General features: G+C 39.2%; 1 protein-coding gene across 1 annotated transcript in view; it reads left to right on the top strand.

Annotated features, from left to right (window-relative positions):
- Positions 1 to 27,840, top strand: part of MORC1 (MORC family CW-type zinc finger 1) — a 167,613-nt gene that overhangs the window by 665 nt on the left and 139,108 nt on the right. The window contains exons 3-8 of the mRNA XM_078058941.1: positions 2,345 to 2,379; positions 7,757 to 7,825; positions 11,371 to 11,461; positions 12,126 to 12,234; positions 15,954 to 16,113; positions 18,207 to 18,312. Of these exons, the coding sequence (XP_077915067.1) occupies positions 2,345 to 2,379; positions 7,757 to 7,825; positions 11,371 to 11,461; positions 12,126 to 12,234; positions 15,954 to 16,113; positions 18,207 to 18,312 (570 nt within the window). The remainder of the gene's footprint in view (positions 1 to 2,344; positions 2,380 to 7,756; positions 7,826 to 11,370; positions 11,462 to 12,125; positions 12,235 to 15,953; positions 16,114 to 18,206; positions 18,313 to 27,840) is intronic.

Genomic DNA, 27,840 nt, shown 5'->3' with positions numbered 1-27,840 from the left:
TCAATAAAACAGTTCTCAGAGCAGTATCTGTAAACTGGCAGGCCTCTGACCAAGTCTAAGCTGTTTCTGTTTAACACAGGGCGAGAGTTTGCATGGGAGTTATAAAGAAAAGGATGCAAAGAAGGGATCGTTTATAAAGTTTAAGGAACAGGAGGTGCCACATAAGAAATCTGGGTCCCCTGCCCTCACTCCCGCCCCCCCTTTTTTTAAAGATTAGAAGTAGCAGCCTCGAGGTTTCTCAGTGGGCTCAGGCGCATAGCAGGTGTTCTGTTGGGACTAGTCTGTGCCTTCAGCTCTGCGGTTCCCAGCGGCCCCCACAGCCAGCCTGAACTCCTCAGTTCCTCTCTCTGGGGCAGACATTGCAGTTTGCCAGGGCTGCTCAGATGCTAGTAATTGACATCACATGAAGCTGTTTAATAGACTTACTCAAGATGCTTAGTTGTGGGGCGCCTGGGTGGCTCAGTCGTTAAGCGTCTGCCTTCGGCTCAGGTCATGATCCCAGGGTCCTGGGATCGAGCCCCGCATCGGGCTCCCTGCTCAGCGGGAAGCCTGCGTCTCTCTCTCCCACTCCCCCTGCTTGTGATCCTGCTCTCACTGTGTCTCTCTCTGTCAAATAAATAAATAAAATCTTTAAAAAAAAAAAAAGATGCTTAGTTGTTCTCATGAAGAAGGTCTTTATAAAGTCCCTGTGTTATTCTAAGAAATTATTTTATATCATTTTATTTAAGAGTGTGATGGTTTCCTGTGGTTGTCAAAATTAAAACTGGAGGATATTAAAAGAATGTTGTAGACAGCAGGACAAAAAATGTGGCAGTATAGGAAGAGTGGTTCGGGGCCTCTTCCTGATATGCCAGCTGATCAGAGAGAAAGTACCGGGGCTAAAGCACAAAGCTTATTATAAAATGTCTTAATATGCTGTAGAGGTGAATGATTTTTCTATATCTTATCCCATGGCATTTCTCTATGAAGAAACTCTTCCTTTGAAAACTTCCATTTCGGGGCAGTGGCATTACTGAGCACCTATTGTATGCATGGTATTTTGTATAATGTATAATTATATAATGGAGACAATGATACTTATGTGTCATGGGATTGTGGTAAGGATTAGGAGAGAAGGCTTAAAAATACTTCATTCAGTGCTTATTTGACACACAGAAAATGCTCCAAGAAATGGCAGTAGTGCCTCCAGAATTTCCATAAAGGAAGAGCTTAAAAGAGCAGTTGGCTGGAGGAAGGAGCTAAGGGGCCAACTTTGAAGGCTTGTAGAACAAGTCAGTGTATCTACTCAGACTTATCTGCTGTAGTTTTGGGTTGGAATGGGAGGAAGTTTTGGGAGAGACTCAAATTTCCCGATTAGAGTCCCAGTGGTTGTTGTTATTCTGAGCTTCACTTACTCAACACATCCACTCTGCATCAGCTAAGTGGGCCCCTGAAGGCAGCTAAGACTACCGTCCTCATTGTCTTCATCCCTCACATTGAAACCAGGGTCTTTTGGCTCTTGTTCTTTTTCTTCTAAAATTTCTTTAAAAAAATAATTTAAAAAATGCACAATATCTGTGAGTTGTAGAAAACTGAGAAAATAATAAGAAAAAGGTCATCAGTAATCTCATCACATGGCGTGGGGGAGGTGGTATCAGCATGCTTCTCTGTAAAAGACCAGATAGTAAATATTTTCCCCTTTGCAGGCCATGTGTTCTCTGTTGAAACCACTCAACTTTGCCACTGTGGTGTGAAGGCAGCCATAGGCAATATGTACATGAATGGGCATGATTGTGTTCCAATAAAACTTCATTTACAAAAACAGTTGGTGGGCCACATTTGGCTTTTGGACCATAATTTGCCAACCTCTGGTCTAGAGAAAACCACTGTTTTTATTTCTTTCCTTACATATATAGACATGTATATCATGGATGTTCTTTAAAAACATGTGATCATACAGTACATATTACTTAGTAATTTGTTTTTTCTTTTCATTTTTGGGGGGACTAAAATATATCATGAAAATCTTTCTGCAATTTATGGATTATTAGCCAACTAATTTTTTTTTAATATTCATATCCATTTTTGATGAGCTTTTTGTGTAACTACCACTAAATTCCATCTCTTCTTTTAAATTTCCAAGTTTCAGGGTTTTGTAACATTCTCAAATGATGAGTGATCATAGGTCTTAGTACATAAATGTAGAGCAAAACATTTTAGTAATTGTTTTGAAGCAATTTAAGTGGATTTCTCTATTGTTAGCTATCTGACAATAGGTTATACCTCACATAAGCAATTCAGATTAATGTAATCTTTTAAAACATAATTTCATATTGAAGCAGTGATATTTTTATATTGTTTCCAGAGATGCAGGGGCTGCAAGACTTGATGTGTTTTCAGGTGAGCATATTTGTTTTCTTCCTTTTTTTTTTTTTTTCCTTCTAATGGAAAAGCCTATAGTTATTTTGCTTTTATTTTATTTCATGAAATCAAAGCACTTTTTATAGATTTTTAATGTAATTTAAGTGCTTTGTGAGTACAGTGACCCTATGGGGAGCCAGGTTGAGAAAAGTATACTCTGAGAGTGGAATTGTTCACTTGTTAGGGGACCCATTTACAAAATTAGATCTTCCAGGGTTTTGTGAAAGCATCGGAGTGATGTGGAACCGTCAATTTGCCTGCCACAAGAAAACAGTTTTATTTTAAAAAGCACATTAACTTAATGGTTATTCATAATTAAATATACATCATTCTCAACTTATCACAGTTTTAAAGCGTGTAAGTGAATGTGAAGTATGAATGTTTGAGGGTTCTAAAATTCAAACGAGATATGTTTTCTTCACTGACTTCATTTTTAGTCACCAAATTATTGTACTTATTAGTTCATTTCATTAGAATATGGTGCAAATGAATTTAGGTTCTGTGATCCAGTCTTGTATTTAATAACTACCTGGATAAATGTCTGCAGTGTTAAAACTGATCCCCAACCCTGATTCTGTCAGCTGTCCTGAAAACATTGGCTGTTGATCACAGGCAAGAGGATATGGTCCACGATGTAAATCTATATCTATAATTAAAAAGCAGCTCAGTTCAATTCAATTTTTTAAGTGTTTAAGATCCTGTGGGGTGCCTGGATGGCTCAGTTGATAGAGCATCCAACTCTTGATCTCAAGTCTTGATCTCAGAGTTGTGAGTTCAAACCCCATATTGGGTGTGAAGCATACTTTAAAAAGAAAAAAAAAAAAGATCCTGTGTTAGGTGGGTGCTTCTGGTTCATAAGGCGGAGAGACATGGACATCTCGAGACATCTGAGAAAACATAATAAATGAATGCTCTTCTTCCCTTTCTACTCTTCAGGTTCTGAAAAGTTTGAGAAGGTCAAGAGGGTCAGTCTTTATTTTTCATTCAAAAATGCTAGTCAGTCTTTATTATTCAAAAATGCTAGCTCCATTTGTCGAAAAATGGAGCTTAGTGTGAGAAATCCAGCAGATTTGCTGATCATACCGCAGAATCAGATACTTGCCCAACCTGTGGAGTCAGGCTTCCCCTCAACACTGGTCTGCCTGGAGTGAGCGGAGCAGAGCTCATGCACTCTGCAGGCAGCTCACTCCCAAGAGGGAACAGGAGAGCTCTGAACTGAGCCTCCCTAGGTGATTCTTCCCTAGATTACCAGTCAGATGAGTGATATGTGTGTGAGAGAGAGAGAGCGCGAGAGAGCGAGCATGGTGGGGGGGAAGGAAGGGGCAGAGGGAGAGGGAGAAGCAGACTCCCCAGTGAGCAGGGAGCCTGACTTGGGCTCGATCCCAGGATCTGGGATCATGACCTGAGCTGAAGGCAGATGCTTAACCGACTGAGCCCACCAGGTGCCTCCAGAGCACACATATTGATGAAGGGTCGAAGGGTTGAGAAGAATTATCCAAAATCACAAAGTACAACAAATGTCATTGGAATTCACTTGTTATGTTCTTTTGGGTTTATGGCAGGACACCAGCAGGGCATGGTAGGGCATGGTAGGCATTTCCCTAACTTTTTCTAGCACTTGGCATACATGCACACACACACACACACACACACACACACACACACAGTCTTTGCCATTTGACTTCAAAATGGCACTTCTTTATTTAGGTTATGTGTTTTGTGAAAAACTGAACTTAAGATTTTTGGTTTTAAATTACCTATTCATAAAAAAAGTACCTATTCATGTTATAAATTGTTTTATTGCAGCAAATCACAATATGGCTATCAACTTAGCAAATTGATTTTTCTTAAAAAATAATAAGCCAGGGTCAGGGCTTATGCAGCAATAGATAGAACTGACATGGGGATAAATAAAAATAAATAGTTTTCAAATCATTTACTGAGGCCCCTGAATTACTTTCCAATCTTAAGTTTTCTTCGGGTAACTTGAGGGAGGAGTATAAAATTCAAACTAAACATGTTTGGCCATTGTTGTTTTATCTGTTCATATGTATTGGTTCTAGTAAACATGGATTTGCATTCAATGTTTTTTTTTTTTTTTTAAGTTCTTACCAAGTGGCAGACACTGGGTTAAATGTTAAGTACACACAGTGCCTGCTCTTAAAAAATTGGCATCCTAGTGCGGGGGTCTGTAGAAAATACGGTGTATATCTTCACTTTCATGGGAGGAGGGCCCTTAGCTTTCACCATACCTCTGAGGCAACTGTGTTTTAAAAAGAGCCACTAGTTTGAAAGGAAAAGAGATACACGAGCAGGCGGAAAGCACAAACTGCAAAGAAAATGCACATTGTGGGCGCCCGATGATGTGTAAGAATGAGGAAGGTGTCCAAGAAGGAACCTTACTGGATCTAATAAGCTAAAGGGGAAATAGGTTTCCGCCTGGTGAATCGGGTGGAGAGCGAAAAGGGGCAGGATAGGCAGGGGCTTGAATATGGAGAGAACATAGAACACCGACAGAGTTGCAAAAATGTTCGAGATGCTCAAGATTAGTTAAAGAGAATATTTGCGTGGAAATGGAAGGTTGCAGTATGGGTGTGGGGAGGGAGTGACAAGAGGTGAGCTTGGAGAGTGTATTCATCAGGGTTCTTCAGAGAAACAGAACCAGTAGGAGATAGCTAAATGGACAGAGAGGTAGACAGACAGATAGATGGACAGATATGATCTGCCTCCCTCCCTCCCCTCTAGCTACGTATGTGTATTTCTATATCGACATGTATCTGTATCTGTCTACATCTGTAGATATTGATAGAGCGTTTGGGGAGAGTGAGAGGGAGGGATTTTAAGGAATTGGCTCACATGATTGTGGGGGCTGATGCAGTTGAAATCTGTAGGGCACCTGGCCCTACTTACTTATCCAGCTTAGTTGGAAATCCAACTAAGAGTTGATGTGCAGTGTCAAGTTCTAAATCTTTAGGGTAGGCCAGCAACCTGGAAACTCAAGAGCAATTTCTGAGTTGCCATCTTGATGCAGAAAATTGCTTCTTTGGGGAACCTCAGTCTTTGCCTTGCAGGCCTTCAACTGATTGGATGAGGCTCACCCACACTATGGAAGTTATTTGCTTTACTTAAAGTCAACGGATTGTAAATGTTAATTATATCCACAAATGTTTTCAGAGCAATGTCTAGACTAATGTTTGGCTGAACAGCTGGGTACCAGAATTTAACCAAGTTGACACATAAAATTATTGTGAAATGCACATTGGTCGGCACTCTGCTCTTAGTGCGAGCAAGGAGTGAGGCCGCTGTTGCTGTAATCGACAAGAGAGATGATGGTTTCCTGAGCTAAGGCAGTGTCAAGGTGGTAGAGAAAGTGGTCAGACTTGAGAGGCTTTAAGGAGGTGGAATTGAGAAGACATGGCAATCCTGAGGTTTTGACTTGGGCAGCTGAAGCCTAATGGCAGAGTGATGGCCATTTATTGAACAGGAAACATCAGAAGTAAGTCTGACGAGGGAGAAGGTGCTGGGGTTTGTTTTGGACATGCATATTTAACAGATAATAGAAATTTATCTGGAATCCTTAGTTTTAAGGAATTGAAGTAAGGCTAAGCTTCAGGGTGGACAGTAGGGGAATATTATATTTCGAGGCTGTGATTGTCTGTAGTCCTTCACTAGGGTTTATAGAAAAAGTAAGCACTGTATACGTCTCTTGGGAATTTTGAGTCTTTCCCACCTATTCACCAAAGAAATGCCCTTCTTTCTGCAAGCTCCTTGCATGAGAACTTTATTCCAAGAGCTGCAAAATCAATTGTTGCATCTATGCAGAGCCACATGAAGCTTGGATCGGGTGGTTCCCAGTGCTGATACACAGTAGGATAATTGGGGGGGATGTTTATTCCTGAGCCTCACCCAAGACCAGTTAATTTGGAGTATCTCTGTGCAGTTAAAATGTTCAGCCATGGTTGAGAACTACCACACTATGCAAAGAACTCCACAAGAGTTGGTTTCCCCTTGTTGAATAGCGGAGAATGTCATCCTCTGCCAGAGGTGGGGGTTGCACAGAGCGAAGACCTACAATGGGGGAGGAATATTCTGATACAGGAGTTGAGGTAAGCACTCCGGACGACCAGGCAGAGAGAAGAACTGGGAAAATGAAATGGTAGGTTAGATCCAAAGTGCTTATAGACAGGGAGGGAATTAGTGGGGGTGGTAGGGGATTAGAAGTGGGCATGTGACCATAAAATTATGAACCTGGAAAGCTTAGGTACATATTTTAGATATGTATTTATAGATTATCTTGAACATTATTTAACTTTTAAAATGTAGATTAGGGGTGACCGTTGAACACAGTTGACTTAACAAATGTGCTACAACTGAATTATAGGTACAGAGTTAGCAAATCCGTGGCTGCCTGAGGTTGGGGTAGGGGGATGGGCATGGAAGGGGCAGAAGGGAGAGACTGTAGAGTGACCTGAGGAAACCTCTGAGGTGATGGGTATGTTCACTGCCTTGATTGTGATGATGATTTCATGGGTATGTACATATGCCACAGTTCATCCCATTGTACACTTTACACATAGGCAGTTTGTGTGTGTAAGCTCTTTCTCAAGCTATTATCAAAAAAAAAAAAAAAAAAAGAGAGAGAGGGAGAGAGATGTGGTAGAAGTCATAGATCCAAATGTTGCAATTCCTCTCAGAGCCAGATCACAAACTAAGCGTTAAAGTTAGTCTCATTAGTTTTAGTTACACCCTTCCATTTTTTTTTAAACAAGAGGTTATTTTCTCTTATCTTAATGATATCTCTTAATCACCAGAAGAGCCATTTTCAAAAATCAAATGCATTTTCAAGAGGCAAATATTTGCTGCCACTAGGAAGCACACACAAATGGCTTTTATGGGGATTAACTACTTAGAGGAGAGCCTGAGGAATTTAATAAGAATGGCCTGGGTTGGCTTTAGAATTAGTGCTTTGGTGGAAGGGCATAAAGGTGGATCAGTGGGATGGAGGGATCCTGGGGTCACATCACCATCTCCCTTTATTCCTGCCCCCAGGGTGGAAAATACCTGAAGTTTAAAGGCCAGTCAGATTCCAGGAGCAGGGCATGCCCCACTGTATACATAATTTATTAATGTGTAGAGGTTTTATGTTAATTTAAAGCGTTCTTGGTGCATGACTATCTTCCCCCTGCAGTGTCCTGAGAAACTGTAGCCAGGACACCTTTCTGGGCGCTATCATTGTGCCCTAACGCTGTCACCCTGCGGCTGCCTTTGAGGAGGACAGATAATTATGTAAGCAGCATGACTTTCTGATGAACAAATTAAGGCAATATTTATTAGTAATAACTGCTTTCTCTTACAGTGGATAATGAAAAACTGCAGGGTGGATTCATGTTGTGCTTCCTGGATGATGGATGTGGTATGAGCCCTGGTAAGTTAATTATCCAGATACCTAACTGGCTGTTCGGGGAAACAGAAAATCCATAAAATAAATAAAAATAAATTGAGCTATCTATGCAAAAACAGGTATGGAGCTATTAAGGGAAAATAAACCCCAGACTTAACATATTGTTGAACTTTCTAGATTTAAATATTCCAGCTGACAGAGTAAATTCATTATAGTCATCTAAACCAAGACAAAAAGGGAATGTAGATAAATATTGCAAGAAAGATGAAAAGAAGAAGGTATGATTACTTGTAAGAAAAAACATCTGGGAAATGAATGGAAAAGGCAGGGTAACTGGATGGATTTTGAGATTGTTTGAGCCTGCCCTTCAGGTATTCAGCTGGAATACTGCTTGCAAGAGCCCTGAGGCAGTTCCCAGTGCCTTCAGGCTATTTTTAATTTTCTGCTTAACCTTGAGGAAGAGGTTACCTCTCTTTGTTTTTAGCGGTTTGTTTTTTCTTGGCATGTTCAAAGGGTTAGTAGCTTCAGTCAACTATTCTCACCATAATGAACACATCTACAATTCATTGCACGATTTTTTTTTTTTTTTTGGCACCTTCAAGGCTAGCCAAAATGCAACACACAGTAGGTGCACAATACCAGTTTACTGTGAAATTGAATTCTTTTTTTTTGAAGATTTTATTGTTTGTTTATTTGTCAGAAAGAGGGGGGAGAGAGAGAGAGTGAGCACAAGCAGGGGGAGCGGCAGGCAGAGGGAGAAGCAGGCTCCCCGCCGAATAGGGAGCCCGGTGTGAGGCTCGATCCCAGGACTCTGGGATCATGACCTGAGCCAACTGAGCCACCCAGGCATCCTGTGAAATTGAAATATTATTCCCTCTGATAAGGGCTTTGACTCATTTGCGATAGCTTATCCCTGAATTCTTGTTTAACACTTGTCTATGACCCACAAAACAGGATTTTTGACCATTAGGTTAAAAAAATCATGAGGGGAGTTCAAGTAATAGGGAACAGTTCTGGTCTGTTCTATAGCAGCGGAAAGGATGCTCATCACTGCTGGAAGCTCAGAATACAAAGTAAAGCAGTTGTCTTCTTGCTAGTCTCTGAAGTGCTCCCTTGGTATGAATAGTCAGAGATTATTAGCAAGTTTAGAAAATGCTGAAATCTCTTACTCCGGTCTCGCTCTGACTTTGTCAGGATAATTTTGATTTTTCCAGGTGATTTTGACTCAAAGTATTGTTGGTTCCTTAGTGTTTAAATAAGAGAAAGAAGACTGTGAGAAAATCATGATGAAAAAACAGTTTTGTTTTTCACTTCTAGGCTGACCGTTTAGTTCATTTTTCTGAATGTTTAAATAACAGAATATCTGATATATTCTAAGGCACTTTCTTAAAAAAAAAAGAAAAAAGAAAAAGAAGCAGCTCCTTTTATAATACAGCCATGAGCAAAATGATGAAAACACAGAAAAGTGGCAAATATTCAAATCTTCAGAAGGAACTCATACTTCAGTTGACATATACAGGACAATTTTTTTTTTTTTAAAGATTTTATTTATTTGACAGAGAGAGAGTGTGAGAGAGGGAACACAAGCAGGGGGCGTGGGAGAGGGAGAAGCAGGCTTCCCACTGAGCATAGAGCCTGATGTGGGGCTCGATCCCAGGATCCTGGGATCATGACCTGAGCCGAAGGCAGCTGCTTAACCAACTGAGCCACCCAGGTGCCCCGACATATACAGGACTATTTTTAAAAGTCTGCTAGTGTTGAGAGAACAATTACTGTTAACATTGATTGGAAAATCGGGACGCCTGGGTGGCTCAGTCGGTGAAGCGTCTGCCTTCGACTCGGGTCATGATCTCAGGGTTCTGGGATCAAGTCCCGCATTGGCCTCCCTGCTCAGTGGGGAGCCTGCTTCTCTTTCTCCCTCTGCTGCTCCCCCTGCTTGTGTGCTCTCTCTCTGTCTGTCAAATAAATAAATAAAATCTTCTAAAAAAGAGATATCTATAATATAAATCACATCATATCCTTCCCCTTTTTAAAGCCCTTAGTGGTTTTTCCGTACTTTGGGATATAATTTATACTCCCAGTAATGCTTCCAGTTTCTTGCATTATTTGGCCTTTGTCCACCTCTTTGGCCGTTTCTCATGGCACTTACTCCTTTGCTTATAACACTCCAGCCATACCTGCTGGCCCTTCATTTGAAGCTCATCTCAGATGTCACTTTACGAAAGAGGCCTTCCCTGATCATTCTGTCTGAGGGCCACACTCCTGTTAATTCTCTATCACCTTAGCCTGGTTTTATTTTCTTCACTTAATGCTTTTAAAAATTATCTTGTTTATTTGTTTCTAATCTGTTTTTCCTACCATGACATAAATTGCTATGGGCAGGGGTCATGTCAGTGTTCTATACCTGTGCCCAGAACTCCGACCACCATACGTGGGAGTCTGTGAGATGTGCTTTGAAAACCATGGAATATGGTCTCTGACAACCTTGGATTGTTATCCTTACAGTAGCATTCATAGGCTGTTTCACCTTGGGCACGTTACATACCACTTTGAACTTAAATTTCCTCATCCGTAACATGCAGATCATCATCATAATATCAACTATGTAGGTTTGTTATAAATATTGACTAGGCAGTGCATGTAAAGTATATGATATAGTCCCTAGCATATACTAAACAGTAAATGGTAGCTAATGTTGTTATTATGGATACCCTCACCTAATACCCAGCCCTTTATAAGAACATGCGATAGAATGTCCAGTTGGCTTCAGATAAGCAGAGTGTCTGGTAGCCCTTACATACCACACACCAGGTGTGCATGTCTGCACACAGACTGGCACTGGTCTTCAGAACATTTCCAGAGTTCCAGAGCACGCATTCAGGTAGGCCAACTGGGAGACCCATTTCTATCTTTCCTTGTGTCCCTAGGAGCATTCTGGTTTCTGGGGGTATGTATATTTTGAAGTTCAGATGATTCTTCTCTAGAATTTCCGAATGCCCTGGAGAGATCTGGAGAATACTCTGAGAGTCTGGAACAAGTGGCCCTTCATCCCCAGGGAGTCTCAGACCAGAAGCCATTCTGCCCTGCTTGGTCTTCCATGGAGCTGGCTAAGGGCCAGATTCATGGAAAATGACTAGTGGTACAGATAATTTTAACACGTATAATTTATTGGCACTTATCAAGTGGCATGTACTGTGTTCAGGGTTTCACAAACAGATGATCTCCTTTTGTGTATTTGTCTTCATCAACAACCGTATGATCTAGGTCTTAGTAGTTCCCTTTTAGAGACAAGGAAATTAAGACTCAAAAGTTTAACCTCTCAACCTTGGGTAACCTCTGTTTACCCAAGGTCATATGGCTAGGTCTGTCTGACCTCCTTCAGTATATTACAGTTAAGATCCTGGTCAGAGATCATGGAGCCTGACAAGAATCCTTGTCACTGGGCTGACCCAAGAGGTATGGATTTGCCCTAATGTCCTGAGATATGTGTGACATCCTGACAACTGGACCTGTGGCCAGTGTCAATGATTCATAATTTCTAACCACCTATATGTCTTTGTCAATTATAGAGGAAGCTTCAGATATCATTTACTTTGGAACATCCAAGAAACGGTCATCAACCTTGAAGTTTATTGGGCAATATGGTAATGGTCTTAAAAGGTGAGAATTTTTTTTTTCCCTTAAGGCATGTATTATTGATACTGGGAACAATATTTATGTAAAGGCAATCTTATACAGAATGATCAGGTTTGTGAAGCTCAAAACATATATATAAACTGGAGAGTCCTACCTTGTTTTGGGATTTCCATACCGATAACTGACTTGAATCTTTACAATATTTATAAATTTAATTCTCATATAGGGGATGAATCGTCTCTCAGGAAGCAGAAGCCCTGTACTTCAGAGCTTCCTTGAATCTCTATGTTTCTCTTGTTTTTCAGAGCATATGTTAGTGCAGGTGTAATTATGTGTCCACAGCTTATTTTATTAGTCTGCCTCAGTGTAAGGTGAGGACAAGGGTATATTGTCACCCGTGTGACACCTGCTACGGACAGGTGATTGTTCTTTTCTTGAGTCCTGGACAGCCCCTTATTTCTAGCTGTCCTGTCTCAAGCAAGGGTGTGGAGCTAGATTGGTTCAAATCCATCTGCTCTACTTTGAGAAAAAAAAAATAATATTTTCACCCTTTTGGTGATGGGTCAGCAAAACAGGGGGGTTACTTCTATGAAAGAACAATTCATTACAGTGCACAGTTTCGTGCCCGCCTATTTTTTCTTTTCAGTGTTTGAGAGGTAAACCAGTATGTTCTTGTTTTTTAATATAGTGGATCCATGAGGATTGGGAAAGACTTTATTCTTTTTACAAAGAAAGAAGAAACGATGACCTGTGTGTTTTTTTCTCAGACATTCTGTGAAAGAGAAGGTCTTACTGAGGTAAGAGTTGAGATTTTCCTTTGGTTTCCATGGTAACAGTGTTGTTTTCATTTACCATCTCAGGAGGTGAAGTCTACAACAGTTCTTTTCTGATTATGATTTAGAAATTTAGGAATGTATTTGGGAAGTGGAGAGAGGGTGGCTGGACATTCTGCGGGGGGGGTCATTGGAGGCATGTCCTGTTGACCAGTTTTTTTTTTTTTTTTTAAGAATCCGTGGCCACTTATTTTTCTTGGGTAGCATTTTTTTTTAAAATAGATTTTATTTATTTATTTGAGAGAGAGAGCGAGCGTGAGCATGAGCAGGGGTGAGAGGGGCAGAGGAAGAGGGAGAAGCAGGCTCCTTGCTGAGCAGGGAGCCCGACACAGGACTCGATCCCGGGACCCTGGGATCATGACCTGAGCCAAATCAGGTGTGTAACCAACTGAGCCACCCAGGTGCCCCCCTGTTGACCATTCTTGAGTGGGTTATTAACTCAAGGCAGTTTTCAGAATGTTATTTTCATTATCCATGTACCCGAATCTCCCAGAATGAGAGGCTCCCTTTGGCACAGTGAGCTTTTTGGAAGGAGCCTGCAAAACATTTCCACCATTTGTGCCATAAATGGATTATCATTTTAAAAATAAATATTGGATTAAAAGACTTGGAATACAAAATCTAAAGAAACTGAGTGCAAAATAGATTTAAAACTGTAACCCAGTAACCATAATTTCAACTCCATTTGATGACCTAGCTACGCTTTATTAATTTGCAGTGTCTGAGTTGTACTACTCACAATGTCAGTGTAATTCAATACAGTGAATGCAGGTTAAGGAATGACCCAGCACTGGTTAGACCCTGTGGAAGGTAGAAAACCAGCAGAAGATCATCTGACCATCAAAGGGGTCATGAAATATAGGCAAACACATGTGAATTGGATACATAACAAAATGAGGGTGTTTAAAAAGAATGCTGTTCAGTGAGTATGCATTTCTGCTGTTACAAAATTGTCAAAAGCAATGGTCTGGATGGAGAGATTAGAGAGCTTCGATTGGTCAGTGAGGGTTTTATGCAGTGGGTACCACTTGCAGCTGTAAAGGCTGGTCTGTGGAGAGAAGTGGCACGCAGCAACTCTCAGTCCTGGACAGGAGTATGGGGTTGGAAGGACAGTGGGGATGTGACGTTGCCCCCAAGGGTGCAGCATGCCCACCGGCCGCAGTGGGGTGGGGCCGGCTAAGCAACAAATCTGTAGGTGATAGGGAGTAGCTGAGTGGGAGACTGTTAGAAAGAAAAGCAATGCTTTAAGCATTTATGTTGCCATTTATGTATGTAAAGGCATCGAAAATTGGGCCAAGGCTGAGGTTATAGCTTTCCTAACATGGGCCATTTCCTTTTTTTTTTTTTTAAAAAAAAACTAAACTAAAACCAGCAACCCCTTCCCATTTCTACTTCGACCCAGGCAAACTCTTTCAACAATATTAGCTGATTTTTTTCACTATTTTCCTGCATATCTCTATATAACATACTTGTATTACTACTTCTTGATTTGATGTATTATGTATTGCTCATTATAAAAGGATCTATATATTATTATTTCATCTGTTTGTATCACACATACATACCTTTCTAATCTCCACCCTCAAGGTAGCTCCATTGTCATTTTACTTATGCTAATGTTCAGTATTTACGTTGTAAGACTATATAAACACTATTCACACTGTATCCTGTCATAAACGATTTTTTTCCTTTTTCTGCACAATTTTTTCTTTTCCCTGGAATTAGTAATTGTCTCCTTAGTGTTTTATGTACTTAGCATTGTCCTGAGTATTTGCTTGGTTTTCTGTCTTTATCACTATGTTAACCCCAGTCTCCAGCTACATTCTTCTCTGTCCCATCTTCCTGAAGACTCTGCCCTGGAATCTTCTTGCTGCCCCTCACTCCTGCTGTCCACGGCTGGTGTTCCACTGTGCTCCCAGGACCTGCCTTGGCCAACATGTCTTCTGTTAGCTTTCTTAATAAGGATGCATGAGAAGTCAAGTGTTTTGAGACTTCACATGTATGAAAATATTTTTATCCTACCTGAACACTCAGTTTAGCTTGTTGTTATTTGTAGGTTGGAGTGAATTTTCTTTCAGGAATTGGAAGCCATTGCTTCATTATCTTCTTATTTCTAGCATTGTCATTGAGAAGTCTGAAGCCATTTTAATTTCTGAGTCTTGTGTGTGACTTATCTTTTTTTTCCCCCCTTCTACTCTTTGAAGCAGTAGAATCTTCTTTGTCTCCAATGTTCTGATGTTAAGTATTTTGCTTTTGCGTGGGTCGGTTTGCATCCGTTGTGCTGGTTGCTTATTGGACATTTTCAATCTGGAAATACATGTTCTTCAGGTTGGGAACGTTTTTCTGTAATATTTATGATTTTCTTTCATTCGTATTCTCTTTTCTCTCTTTTTGCAACTTCTGTTCTTAGATCTTGGACACCTGGAACTGGTTCTTAAATTTTCTTATCTTTTCTCTCCAATTTTCTGTGTTTTATTTTCTGGGAGATTTTCTAACATTTATTCTTCCAACCCTTTCATAAATATTTTTCTGTAGTCATATTCTTCATTTCCAAGAAGTGTGTTAAATTCTTTCAGTATTCTTTTTTAAAGACATATAGTTATGTTTCATATAGAAATATACAATATTTCCTTTTAGTGCTCTGAAGATATTAACAATGATTGACTTTTCTTTTCCCCTGAAATTTTCATCTTCCTTGTATGGTTTTTGTTTCCGATGAGTTGCTTTGTTTGTGCTTGTTTATTTGGTCTGTATTTATCATATTAGAGGCTTTTCTCCGATGGCTATCAATCCTGAATACTTTAAATAGAGTATTCCAATACAATTTTGATCGAAAGCTCTGCGAGGGTGGGGTTGGGGGTGGGGGGCTTTGCAGCTATGAGTGTCACAATAGTGAGCCCTAGCTGAGCTGTATTATTGGGAAACCCTCAATGTAATTTTCTTTATGTCTTTCCTTCTGGGTTAGTCCAATTTCTCAGAGAAGACTCCTACAGTCTTCTGCCTGAAGGCCTAGCTGACAGCTTTCTGGGACCCAAATGAGAGAAGAGATCTGAGTTCTCAGCATCCAGTATGTATACCTTAATCCCTCTGATCTCAGGTCCCCCTGATAACTGTGCCTGACATATCCTCTAATCCAGAAATGCTTTGTTGTACTCTTTCCAGAGAATAAGCATCCAGTCTCTGTGGAGGTGGGGGAGCTGGTGCCAGATGGGGATCTGGATGCTACTTCTGTTTCACTTCCCCCTTTATCCCACCCCCAGAGTGAACTCATGCTATCAATCTCTGAGCCTTTTAGCGTATTCCAAATTGTAAACAGGCTGGTTTTCTCTTCCGGCATGGGCCTCAGATTGGTTTTCCTGGATTTGCTGCCATGTACTGTTCAACTTCTAAAGTGCTGATACCGTTGTTCCTTCTGCCATCCTACCCATATTTCATTAGGGGCTGAAGTAGATTCCATCTGTCCCCACAATAGACAATGGAGCATTTTAGAATAAAATGCTGAGTATACATAATTGTTTTGTGTCTTTTTCTTATAAAACTAGAATACAGGGGGAAATAAACTTTTAACTTTGTGTTTTGTAATTTGGCTAGATGAAGAATGGACTGAATTAGGATCAGATGAAAGGATGATGGTTTTTATTTGTGTACTTCATAGTAAATTGATGTGTGTGTTTTTTTAATAGGTTGTTGTTCCAATACCTTCATGGTTAACAAGAACCAGAAAATCTGTCACAGATGATCCTCAAAAATTCTCAACAGAATTGTCTATAATTTTTAAGTACTCTCCATTTAGAAATGAAGCTGAACTGATGCAGCAGTTTGATGTGATCTATGGGAAATGTGGTAAGATCATCAAAACTCTGAAGTTTTGTTAGAAGTATTTGTTTTTAGTGTCTTTCAAAAGATACTTTACGTACGCTTTTATATTTTTTCTATTTATAATACCATGCAGGATCTCACATGGGGGCAGTTATTCATTATATCCGCATGAATTTTGTCTTAAGTGAATCTAAACATGAATAGCTCTAAGTCCCTGATACTGGGAGAAAGACTTGTACTTGCACGAGCTTGGTGAAGACTGGATGCAGAGAGGATGACATAGTCTGTGACCATAGGGAATCCATAATTCCTGTACTACGTAGCAGAGTTAGGAGATGTTTACTGTAGTGCCTACGATTAGATGATCTCACGTATGTAAGACAGCAATTTATAAGCCAGTGAATCCAGGTTTCTGAGGCAGAGAGTTAGCAAAAGCTTTGTGGACATTTTCCACATTAACAGATCTTTCTGTATATTCTTTATTTCTGTATTCTTTCAACCTGCACCAGCTTTCTACTCAACATGTAGAATGCACTGTGTCTACTAACATTTTCCAGTGCCAATCTTTCTCCAGATGTCCACCTTTCATATCTAGAAACAAGAAGAATCCTACTCTAGAGAAAGCTATGTGCATTTTCCTTTTTGCAACTCCTTGTTTTATATAATGTTTCAGTGAAATTCTGAGAAATTTGTTTCTGACTTGGCTTGTATTACCTTCAAAATTTCTTCTCTAATTTGTGGCATTTTGTTTAAAAATGATTTTTTGCCATCCTTTCCCTTTTCTTTTAGAAGAAAACTAGTGGCAATTCAATAAATATTAGTCTTATTAATGTGTACATGATATACCTTTTTTTATTTTTAGAAAGAGAGTATGTGCAAGCTGTGGGGGAGGGGCAGAAGAAGAGGGAGGGAGAGAATCTTAGGCAGGCTGCATGCTCAGCGTAGAAACTGATCTGGGGCTCCATCTCACAACCCTGCGATCATGACCTGAACCAAAATTAAGAGTTAGACGCTCAACCAACTGAGCCACCCAAGTGCCCCTGTACGTGACATACTTTAAGGACAGCTAACGTGATTTGTTAGTTGACTTTTAACTGTGAAATGCTCATGTAAATACTAAAGAAGGGTGTACTGTTTCTTGAATACTTTTCTAAATGCTTTATAAAAATTAACACATTTAATTCTCAAAATTATTCATGTGCTCCATTGTGGAGATTAGAAAACATTAGGTTCAAAGAGGTTAGGAAATTTATCCAAGGTCATTGCAACTGGTAAATAAATGGTTGATGCAGGATTTAGACATAGGCATTCTTAGTCACTGTGCTGTTTGTTCTCTCTTGGGTTTTAGTACTACCAAGAGAGGTGTAATTGGTTGTTCTTTTAATTTCTCTGACACTCCTGTTTGTCTTTGTACCATACTCAATTTTGTAAAGAATTTGGATTATTTTGTTAGCTATGCTTTAGAGCAGGGGTCCGCAAATGTGGCCTGCAGGTCAAACCCAGCCATACTTGTTTTTGTAAATAAAGTTTTATTGGAATACAGCCACACTCATTCATTTATGTATTCTCTGTGGCAGCTTTCATGCTACAATGATGGAGGTGAGTTGTGAGTAGACATGACAGAGACCATTTGGGCTGCAAAGCCTGAAATGTTTGTTGTCTGGCCCTTTACAGAAAAAGTCTGCCAACACCTATTATGGGGTCTAAAAACAATTCTTCATATTTGTACAAATTTTTAAAACTCATCTTTGTTCTTTTGTGCATTGATTCCATCCATGACACCCTTACCCACAATACAAATTTAGCTCAGACTCCTAACAATTTTCGTAATGCAAATTATGAAAAAGTGCCAAAGTGTAAGAATTCACATTGAGAGACTTAACAATGATTTGAATAGGAATAAGCACTATAATGTAGAAACTCAACACTCTTTGGCAGAGAGTGGAATTTGCCCTGAGACTTCCATCCTGGAACTTACCAAGCACATTATTTACTGAAGTACAGAAGGAAATTTGGTCTGGAGAAGGCTTAATTCCACAGATGAGATAATAGCACCATCACTAATATTTAGTGTAGTTAAAGTATTGACAAGTCAAACGTCCTTTTTTTTCTACTAGGTACTTTGCTGGTTGTTTATAACTTGAAGCTTTTGCTTAGCGGAGAACCAGAATTGGATGTTAAGACTGACAAGGAAGACATACTGATGGCTGGAGCTCTTGAGGAGTGAGTAGTGTGTGTGTTTGACAGAATGTGTGTCAGTAAGGACAGCGAGCTGGCTTTGGAGCGCAGCATCCTAGTTCTAGGTCTAAGGCCCCTGTCCTTAGGGTCTAGGACAATTCATTTTATCCCACTTACAGATGAGGTAAGTTAGGCTAGACCACTGATTCCCAAACCAGGCTGACCCTCTGAATGACCCAGATAGCTTCTTTTTTTTTTTTTTTTTTTTTTAAAGATTTTATTTATTTATTTGAGAGAGAGAGAATGAGAGGCAGAGAGCATGAGAGGAGGAGGGTCAGAGGGAGAAGCAGACTCTCTGCCGAGCAGGGAGCCCAATGCGGGACTCGATCCAGGGACTCCAGGATCATGACCTGAGCCGAAGGCAGTCGCTTAACCAACTGAGCCACCCAGGCGCCCGACCCAGATAGCTTCTTAAGAAGCAAAGGATCTTGTCTTATCCCAGATTCTGCTGAGTAAGAATCTCCCGATATCAGGCCTAGGAATCAGCATTTTTCACATGTGACTCAGACGTGGCGGCACATTTGGGAACCACTGGAATAGCACGTCTAAGCTTCTCTAATTCCGAAACTCCTATTTTATGAATGTTAAAACTGAAAAAAAAAAAAAACCCCTCAGAGTTCATTATCCATTACATGTCATTAAAAATGGGCATCAGGGGCGCCTGGGTGGCTCAGTTGTTAAGGGTCTGCCTTTGGCTCAGGTCAGGGTCCTGGGATCGAGCCCCGCATCGGGCTCCCTGCTCGGCGGGAAGCCTGCTTCTCTCTCTCCCACTCCCCCTGTTTGTGTTCCCTCTCTCGCTGTGTCTCTCTCATCAAATAAATAAATAAAATCTTAAAAAAAAATAAAAAAATAAAAAATAAAGGGCATCAGTATGGTGTAAAGCAAAAAGAAATATGACCAGCTAACAATTCAGAATGACCTTATGAACTTCATACTTGTAGTTTATAAGTGAATAAATGGACACGTTCATTTTTCTTGGCTATTAGGGATCCATAGGAAACAGAATAAAGAAGCATTGGAGAGCATGAGTGAAAAGTATGGAGAAATAATGAAATAGTGACTGAACCTAAGTTTCTCCAAAATAACTTTGTATTTGAAACTTACCAGCTTGAGCCCACAGTCTCTTAGTGTCAGAACTCTGGAGCTGGAAGGGATTTTGAAGGAATTAAATTCATTCTGATTCATTTTAATTAAATACTGGTATTGTTCGGTGGAAATGTAATGAGAGACACAAATATGAACCCTATATGAAATCTAAATTTTCTAGTAGCCATATTAGGAAAAGTAACAAGAAACAGGTCAAATTAATTTTAATAATGTTTTATTTAATCTGGTATATATAAAGTAAAATTTTAATATGAAAAATAGTAATGAAACATTTTATACTCTTTTTTCCCTACTAAATCCTTGAAACCTCATGTGTGTCTTACACAGATAGTGCGAGTCAGTTTGGACTAGTGCCCACTGGCCACCTTTGGCCAGTGGCTACCATATCAGACAGTGCAATTTTAGATTAAGAGATTGAGACCCAAGTAAATACATAAACTTAACAGAGAATTTCTTTTTCTTTTGCCTTTGAGGTGAAATTTGAAGGTCCCTTCCCCCGTTAGAAAATTTAATGTTTGATAATGCACTTTTAGATTATCTTTTATACTTTTTTCTAATTTATATTTTTCTTCATTTCATTCTAATGCATAATTCTTGATTTACACAGAAATGAAGGTTGTTTTTTTTTCTTTTGGAAAAAAAGAATCCAGCCTCTTTACTGTTGTACAAATGCTGGGAACCCTTTTGGCAACATTAACACGCCAATATCAGAAAGGAGGCCCAGAACTGTTAACCGGCACTTCCATTACCACGTCCCCCTTCCCCCTGGTCCCGCCCTTCTGTCTAACAGCTGCTTCCAAAACCAATATCTCATGCTATTTAAAAGCTCTGAGCCCAAATTTTCAAACAGTTATCTGTCAGAGTGCCTTGGCATTTCAGCACTAGCATCAGAAAACAAACACATTAGTGGAGGAATAATTTGACAGCTAATTTCTTTGGGAAAAAGTTCTTACTGTTTCCAGATTGTTTAATGAAGTCAGAGGCTTCTTAAGCCATTTAAGCAGTTAATCACAAAATGAAGAAAATGGATCAGATCCAGGATATGTATAGTTTAATTTTGGAACATGGACCACATTGGATTTGTTTGTTTGATTTTTCAACAACATTTCTTTGTAGTTTAATCATAAGAAAGGCCTTTTAAAGACAGGGTGGAGGATTTATGAGGATGAGTTGTTGTACAGAGGAGACATTATTTCTCCAGCAAGGGTGCTGTCTGTACATTTCATAGCTTCTGATAGGAGTCTCACAGGAGTGCGCAGGAGGGAGAGCAGTGCGCCTCCTGGGGGCGGGGGGGATGATGTATAGTTTTCCCCTCTGCAAAGTCAGTGGCCTCTGACATTAACACCCAATTCCTCTTCATTAAGGGACTGGGAAAACGTTAACTCTTGCAGCTGAACGAATACTCTAGTGAAAGACGGATCTTTTTCTGACTGTTCTTACATTTATGACTTCTGATACGTGAACTGCTAACCAAGAACAGTTTACATAGTCTTGGTTTTAAGAACAAGTGGTTTAGTAATGTAACAACTCCTTTGCCTCTTCTTTTTCTTGTGGTTATGGTGTCCCCCTTAAAGCCTCTGGGTATGATTCTTCCTCTGTTCAAAACAAGTTTCAAACCTTGGAACTATGCAATTTCCACCTTTGGTCTTAGATGGTGTGGTCCTGCTGATTTTGAATATAATTTAATTTTCTACATAGAAATAGGAAAATTCAAGCTTTCAGGCTTTTTTTCTGACACATTTTTCTTCCAATTTTGTTTCTTATAAAATCAAAAATGAAACAATATTTTAAAAAATTTTTAAAGAATTTATATATCATAATTATTAATTTTTGTTATTCAATTCTAGTGTTTTTTTAAGTGTGATTTCTCATTTTTTTTTCATTTATGATTTGCTCCTGAACTTTAAGTTATTATGTAGTCTTGGAAAGTCTCATTTCGTAATGATTTCTTGATAAGTGGTTTTACAGTAGTCCATTAAATTGATTCATCATAGTTTCTATAACCATTTCTTTATTTTTGGAGAGTAGCATTGGTCCCAGTGTTTCACATTATTTATAGATAATATTGAAATAAGCATTTTCATACAGATGGACTTTTTTATTATTTTGAATTTTTTAAAAGGTTTTATTTATTTATTTGAGAGAGAGAAAGAGCCCCATGAGCAGGGGGGAGAGGCAGAGGAAGAGGGAGAAACAGATTCCCCGCTGAGCAGGGAGCCCGATGTGGGGCTCAATCCCAGGACCCTGGGATCATGACCTGAGCCGAAGGCAGACGCTTAACGACTGAGCCACCCAGATGCCCTTGAATTGTCTTTTTAAATTATTTTTATTTATTTTTAAAGATTTTATTTATTTATTTGACAGAAAGAGAGAGAGAGAGAGACAGAGAGGGAACACAAGCAGGGGGAGTGGGAGAGGGAGAAGCAGGCTTCCCGCTGAGCAGGGAGCCCGATGTGGGGCTCGATCCCAGGACCCTGGGATCATGACCTGAGCCAAAGGCAGATGCTTAATGACTGAGTCACCCAGGCGCCCCAGAATTGTTTTTTTTTTTTTTTTTACAGACAAATTCCCAAGAAGGGAACTATTGAGTCAAAGTGTCTGGGCTTTCATATAGTTCTTGTGAATATTTGATATCAGTTTTTTTTTTTAATTTTTTTTTTAATTTTTTTTTTTTTTGATATCAGTTTTAAACTTTGCAATCAAAACCCTTTATCTGCTTTGGGCTGAGGCTCTACCACCGTAATCCAACCATCAGCAGGGCCTTGTTGCAAGATGACAATAACCTCGTGGAAACTTCATTAGGAGTGATGTTCAAGTACGCTGGCAGTGGCCTGTGCTTTGGCAGTATCAGTCTAAGGACAACCTGTTTTCACTTAAATTGAAAAAAAAATATGTGGATAGATAAGTCATCTCAGAATTTCAGAATCAGATGAGGCAGAAGTTTGCATTTAACATGTGATATATAAAATCAGAATTTGAATCTGTGAATGTGGCATGTGGAGAGTGCCAGGGAATCATACATAGTTGCAGGGTGATATGCAGAAAGTGGGTTATATCTGCAGGGAAGGAATCTGCCGTGTTAAATTTAGGCCCAGTGCCCTAAAAGGGAAGATGACAATATGAAAAATAACTTTGTAAGAAATCAAAAGAAAGTTAAGACTTTGGAACAAAGAGGCCAAGGAAGGGCTGAGAATATGGAATATGAATGAAAATAATAGTGAACTAAGGACAGGAAATAAGAGGTTTCTTCAGAGCCGGCTTAGACAATATTTGTTAATTTATGTTGTGGTAATTTTTGGAACTCCAGACCCACATCTCAAACTTTTGCACCCAGCTTTTGTTTTTGTTTTTTTCTTTTGAATTAGTCAAAACAAAATCGGGTTAACTTGTTTTCTCCTCTCCCTGGTGGCTGTTAGTAAGCTTTAGTTACAATCACACAGATGATTAAAATCAGAGTGATTTGCAGAGGTCCTCTGTTGATTGATTGCAGTAGCACTGAGCAAATGGAAGGTGACAGGTCGTAGAGGGGAGGGTATGAAATGCCTCACATGTGGTCAGTATCAGTTGGCATCTGCAGAGTTGACAGGGTTGTCATTCTACTACTGTATTCCGTACCCAGAGAGTCTGTGTAGATAGTAGGTATGGAATCACTCTATCATTCAGATGTTTTAAATTCCATTCATAGGACATAGAATTCTTTATGTGGATACCAGCATGGAATTATAATTTCATAATTGAGATCTTGAAATTTCATTTAAGGTATGCCACCAACTCCTGGATCCAAGTGTTAGTTTTCTTCACACTCTCCTGTCTCTCACTCTTCATTGTAGTCTACCGGGGACAGTAATCTTTGGGGCAGTGGGTGGAGTGGGCCTCTGTGGTACACAAATATGAGTTGATTGAAAACTACTCAAACATGCATAAATACATCAATCAGTGTAACGGTGCTTTCTCATTCTCTACTCCAGCGCGCCCTCCCCCCAATCTCTCTTTTATAGAAGTCATTCTGCAACTTGGGTTTTTTAAATATGTCATCTAGATTTTTCAGTATTTGTCAGTTTGTATTAAAGTCATACTTTTTTTTTTTTCTTAGCTTTTTCTTTTGATGTAATTTAGACTTTTCAACAGGGTTGTAAAGATAATACAAAGAATTCCAATATACCTTTCCCTCAGATTCCCCAGATGTTGATACTCTCACACTTGTTTTATCATTCTTCCTCTCCCTCTCCTTCTCTTTATGCATGGTAGGGATCCATGCATTCCTTTTAATTTTAAGGGTAATAATCTGTCACTACCAGTATTTTGTGGCTGAAGTTGTCTTAGATTTGGCTAGTGGGAGCCTGTTCAAGCTGGCTTTTTTATTTTTTAATTTAAATTCAATCAATTAACATATAGTGTCTTATTAGTTTCAGAGGTAGAGGTCAGTGATTCATCAGACTTCTGTAATACCCGGTGCTCATTACATCACGTGCTCTCCTTAATGTCCATCACCCAGTTACCCCGCCCCTCCACCTGCCTCCCCTCCAGCAGGTTTTTTCCTATGATTAAGAGTCTCTTATAGTTTTTCTCCCTCTATGATTTTGTCTTTGTTTTATTTTTTTCCTCTCTTCCCCTGTGATCCTCTGCCTTGTTTCTAAAATTCCACGTATCAGTGAGATCATATGATAATTGTCTTTCTCTGATTGACTTATTTCACTTAGCATAATACCCTCTAGTTCCATCATGTCAATGCAAATGGCAAGATTTCATTTTTTTGATGGTTAAGTAATATTCCATTGTGTGTGTTTGTGTGTGTGTGTGTATATATATATATATATACCACATCTTCTTTATTCATTATGTGTATAAATGCCACATCTTCTTTATCCATTCATCTGTTGATGGACATCTGGGCTCTTTCCATAGTTTGGCTATTGTGGACACTGCTGCTATAAACATTGGGGTGCATGTGCCCCTTCAGATCACTACATTTGTATCTTTGGGGTAAATCCCTAGTAGTGCAATGGCTGGGTCGTAGGGCAGCTCTATTTTCAACTTTTTGAGGAACCTCCATACTGTTTTCCAGAGTGGATGCACCAGCTTGCATTCCCACCAACAGGTAAGAGGGTTCAGTTCCCCTTTCTCTGCATCCCTGCCAACATCTGTCATTTCCTGACTTGTTAATTTTAGCCATTCTGACTGGTGTGAGGTGGTATCTCATTGTGGTTTTGATTTGTATTTCCCTGATGTCAGGTGATGTTGAGCACTTTTTCATGTGTCTCTTGGCCATTTGGATGTCTTCTTTGGAGAAATGTCTGTTCATGCCTTCTGCCTATTTCTTGATTGGATTATTTGTTCTTTGGGTGTTGAGTTTGATAAGTTCTTTATAGATCTTGGATACTAGCCCTTTATCTGATACGTCATTTGCAAATATCTTCTCCCATTCTGTCGGTTGTCTTTTGGTTTTGTTGACTGTTTCCTTTGCTGTGCAGAAGCTTTTTATCTTGATGAAGTCCCAATAGTTCATTTTTGCCTTTGTTTCCTTTGCCTTTGGAGACGTGTCTAGCAAGAAGTTGCTGCAGCTGAGGTTGAAGATGTTGCTGCCTGTGTTCTCAAGGATTTGAACGGATTCCTGTCTCACATTTAGGTCTCCCATCCATTTTGAGTCTATTTTTGTGTAGAGTGTAAGGAAATGGTCCAGTTTCATTCTGCATGCGGTTCAAGCTGGCTTTTGTGTTCGACATATCACCATCATTTTTAAACATTTTTTGGCATCATAAGATGTTCCAGGCTCATATTATACTTCTTCTGTTGCTGTAATGCAATCAGCTATTTCTCCAAGGAATCCTGGTTTCTTTTATTGGATAATTGTAGTCCTCATTTTTTAAAATGATTTTTTAAAAAATGTCTGTAAAGTAATAAATTACTATACATTGTTGTATAACAGTTTTTGCATAATATTCAGTTATTTTACATTGATATATTGTACATCAGTACTCCCTTACTGATGATGGGAACTTAGACTTCACTTTTTCACTATTTGAACAATGCTGATATATTTTTTTAAGATTTTATTTATTTGAGAGAGAGAAAGAGAGAGCAGGCAAGCAGCAGGGAGGTGCAGAGGGAAGGGAGAGAGAATCTCAAGCAGACTCTCCACTGAGTGCAGAGCCTGATACAGGTCTTGATCCCAGGACTCCAAGATCATGACCTGAGCTGAAACCAAGAGTTGGCTGCTTAACTGACTGAGCCACCCAGCTGCCTCGACACTTGATCTTTTTTTAATTAAAATTGTATTTAGGTAATTGTAGGCTCATAAGCAGTTATAAGAAATAATAGAGAGAAATCCTGTGTACCCTTTGCTCAGGTTCCCCATTGCTGTTACTTTGCTAAACTTGGAGTACAATATCACAACCAGGATATTGACATTGATGCAATCTACCTAGCCTGGTGCAAATCCACCAGTACATCAGCACAAGGATCCTTCTTGTTGCCTTTTTCTTTTTCTTTCTTTTTTTTTTAAATTTTATTCATTTATTTGAGAGAGGGAGAGAGAGAGCGTGAGTGAAAAAGCACAAGCAGGAGTAGCAGCAGAGGGAGAAGCAGACTTCCCGCTGAGCAGGGAGCCCCGATATGGCATGAGCCAAAGGCAGCCCCGTTTAACTGAGCCACCCAGGTGTCCCCTTCCTGTTGCCTTTTTTTTTTTTAAGATTTTATTTATTTATTTGACAGAGAGAGACATAGCAGGAGAGGGAGAAGCAGTCTTCCCGCTGAGCAGGGAGCCCGACGCGTGGCTCAATCCCAGGACCCTGGGATCATGACCTGAGCGGAAGGCAGATGCTTAATGACTGAGCCACCCAGGCGCCCCGCTGTTGCCTTTTATAGCCACATACACCCTCCCTCCTCTCTCCCCACTTGACTTTTAAAATTGTTAGTATTGTCCTTTGTCTAACAGCAATTTTTGATATTTTGAGGTCAAACCTGCAATATATTTCTTTATGAGTTTCTTTCGCATTTCTAGACTCGGATAGGTGTTCTTTAACAAATATATTTTCTTATCATTTCTTTTAATATTCGTAGTTTATTTCTGTAGCTTTTTAATCTATCTGGAATTTGTTTTTTGAACATAGCATGTACATGGGGGAGGACAGATTAATATTTTCTAATGGATATAGCATTTTAAAAATAGTTCAGCCTTTCTTACTTGTTTGAGATGCATCACTAATATAAACTAAATTCTCATCATATATGGATCTGTTTCTAGATGGCCTATTTCTTTTCATATATTTTTTTCTATTCTCGCTTCATTAAAACTTTTTAATTGCTATAGCCTTTATAATGTGTTTTGCTATTTGGTAGGGCACGTACTCCTTCACTGTCCTTTTTAAAAATATTATGATTGTTCTTGCAGATGTTCTTTTCCATATGAATTTCAAAATCAGCTTTTCAAGTTTTATTACAAAAAATGCTCTTGGGATTTTGATTGGTAGTCCATTGAATTTATGGATTAATTGGGGGGAAAACTGACATATTTATGTTTTGGTTCTTATTTCAGTCTTTTATATAGTTGAGTGGAGTTTTACATCATCGTATATATCATAGTAGTTAAGAACAAGACTTTGAAAGTTAGACTGTATGAGTTCAATTTATAGTTCTATAAGCTGTGTTAATATGGGGAAGGTAGTTAACCTTACAGAGCCTCAATTTTCATATCCAAAAATGGCAATAATAATAGCAGTAGTGTTAATAGTAACATATCACAGGGTTGTTGTGAAGCTTACATACTGTATGAACTGAAAAGTGCTTAGACCACTACCTGGCACAGAGTTAATACTCAGTAATTGTTGGATATTATTATATCTTCATAGGACTTAAACATTTCTTGTTAAGTTCATAGGTATTATGACTCTTCTGGGCACTCAAATAAGATTTTTTCTCTATTGCTTTTTCTAATTATTTATTTGTTAATGTGCAGATAGGAAAACCATTGACCTTTTTTTTTTTAAGATTTTATTTATTTTAGAAAGAGTGAGTGGGGGAAGGGCACTGGGAGAGGGAGAGAGTCTCTAAAACAGACTCCACTTGATCCTACAACCTTGAGGTCATGATCTGAGCTGAAATCAAGAGTTGGATGCTTACCTGACTGAGCTACCCAGGCATCCCAAAACTATTGACTTTGTGGATTTTGTATCTTGCCATTTATTGAATTCTTTTATTTTAATAGTTTTCAGTTGGATTTTCTGTTTAGTCTTTATTTGCAAATAGTGATGGTTTTGTGTCTTCATTTCTATTACTCATTCTGTTTTCTTGTTTTAACTAGTTAACTAAGAGTGATAATGACAGATGTGATTTTTGGTTTGTTTCTGTCTTAATGGAATTCTTTTATCTTTGACCATTAGGTATGATATTTGTTCTAGTTATTATTCC

The sequence above is a fragment of the Halichoerus grypus genome, chromosome 1, assembly GCF_964656455.1.
Source record: "Halichoerus grypus chromosome 1, mHalGry1.hap1.1, whole genome shotgun sequence".
Lineage (NCBI taxonomy): Eukaryota > Metazoa > Chordata > Mammalia > Carnivora > Phocidae > Halichoerus > Halichoerus grypus.
Note: the sequence above shows the minus strand (reverse complement) of the source record. Positions and strands in the feature narration are given on the sequence as shown.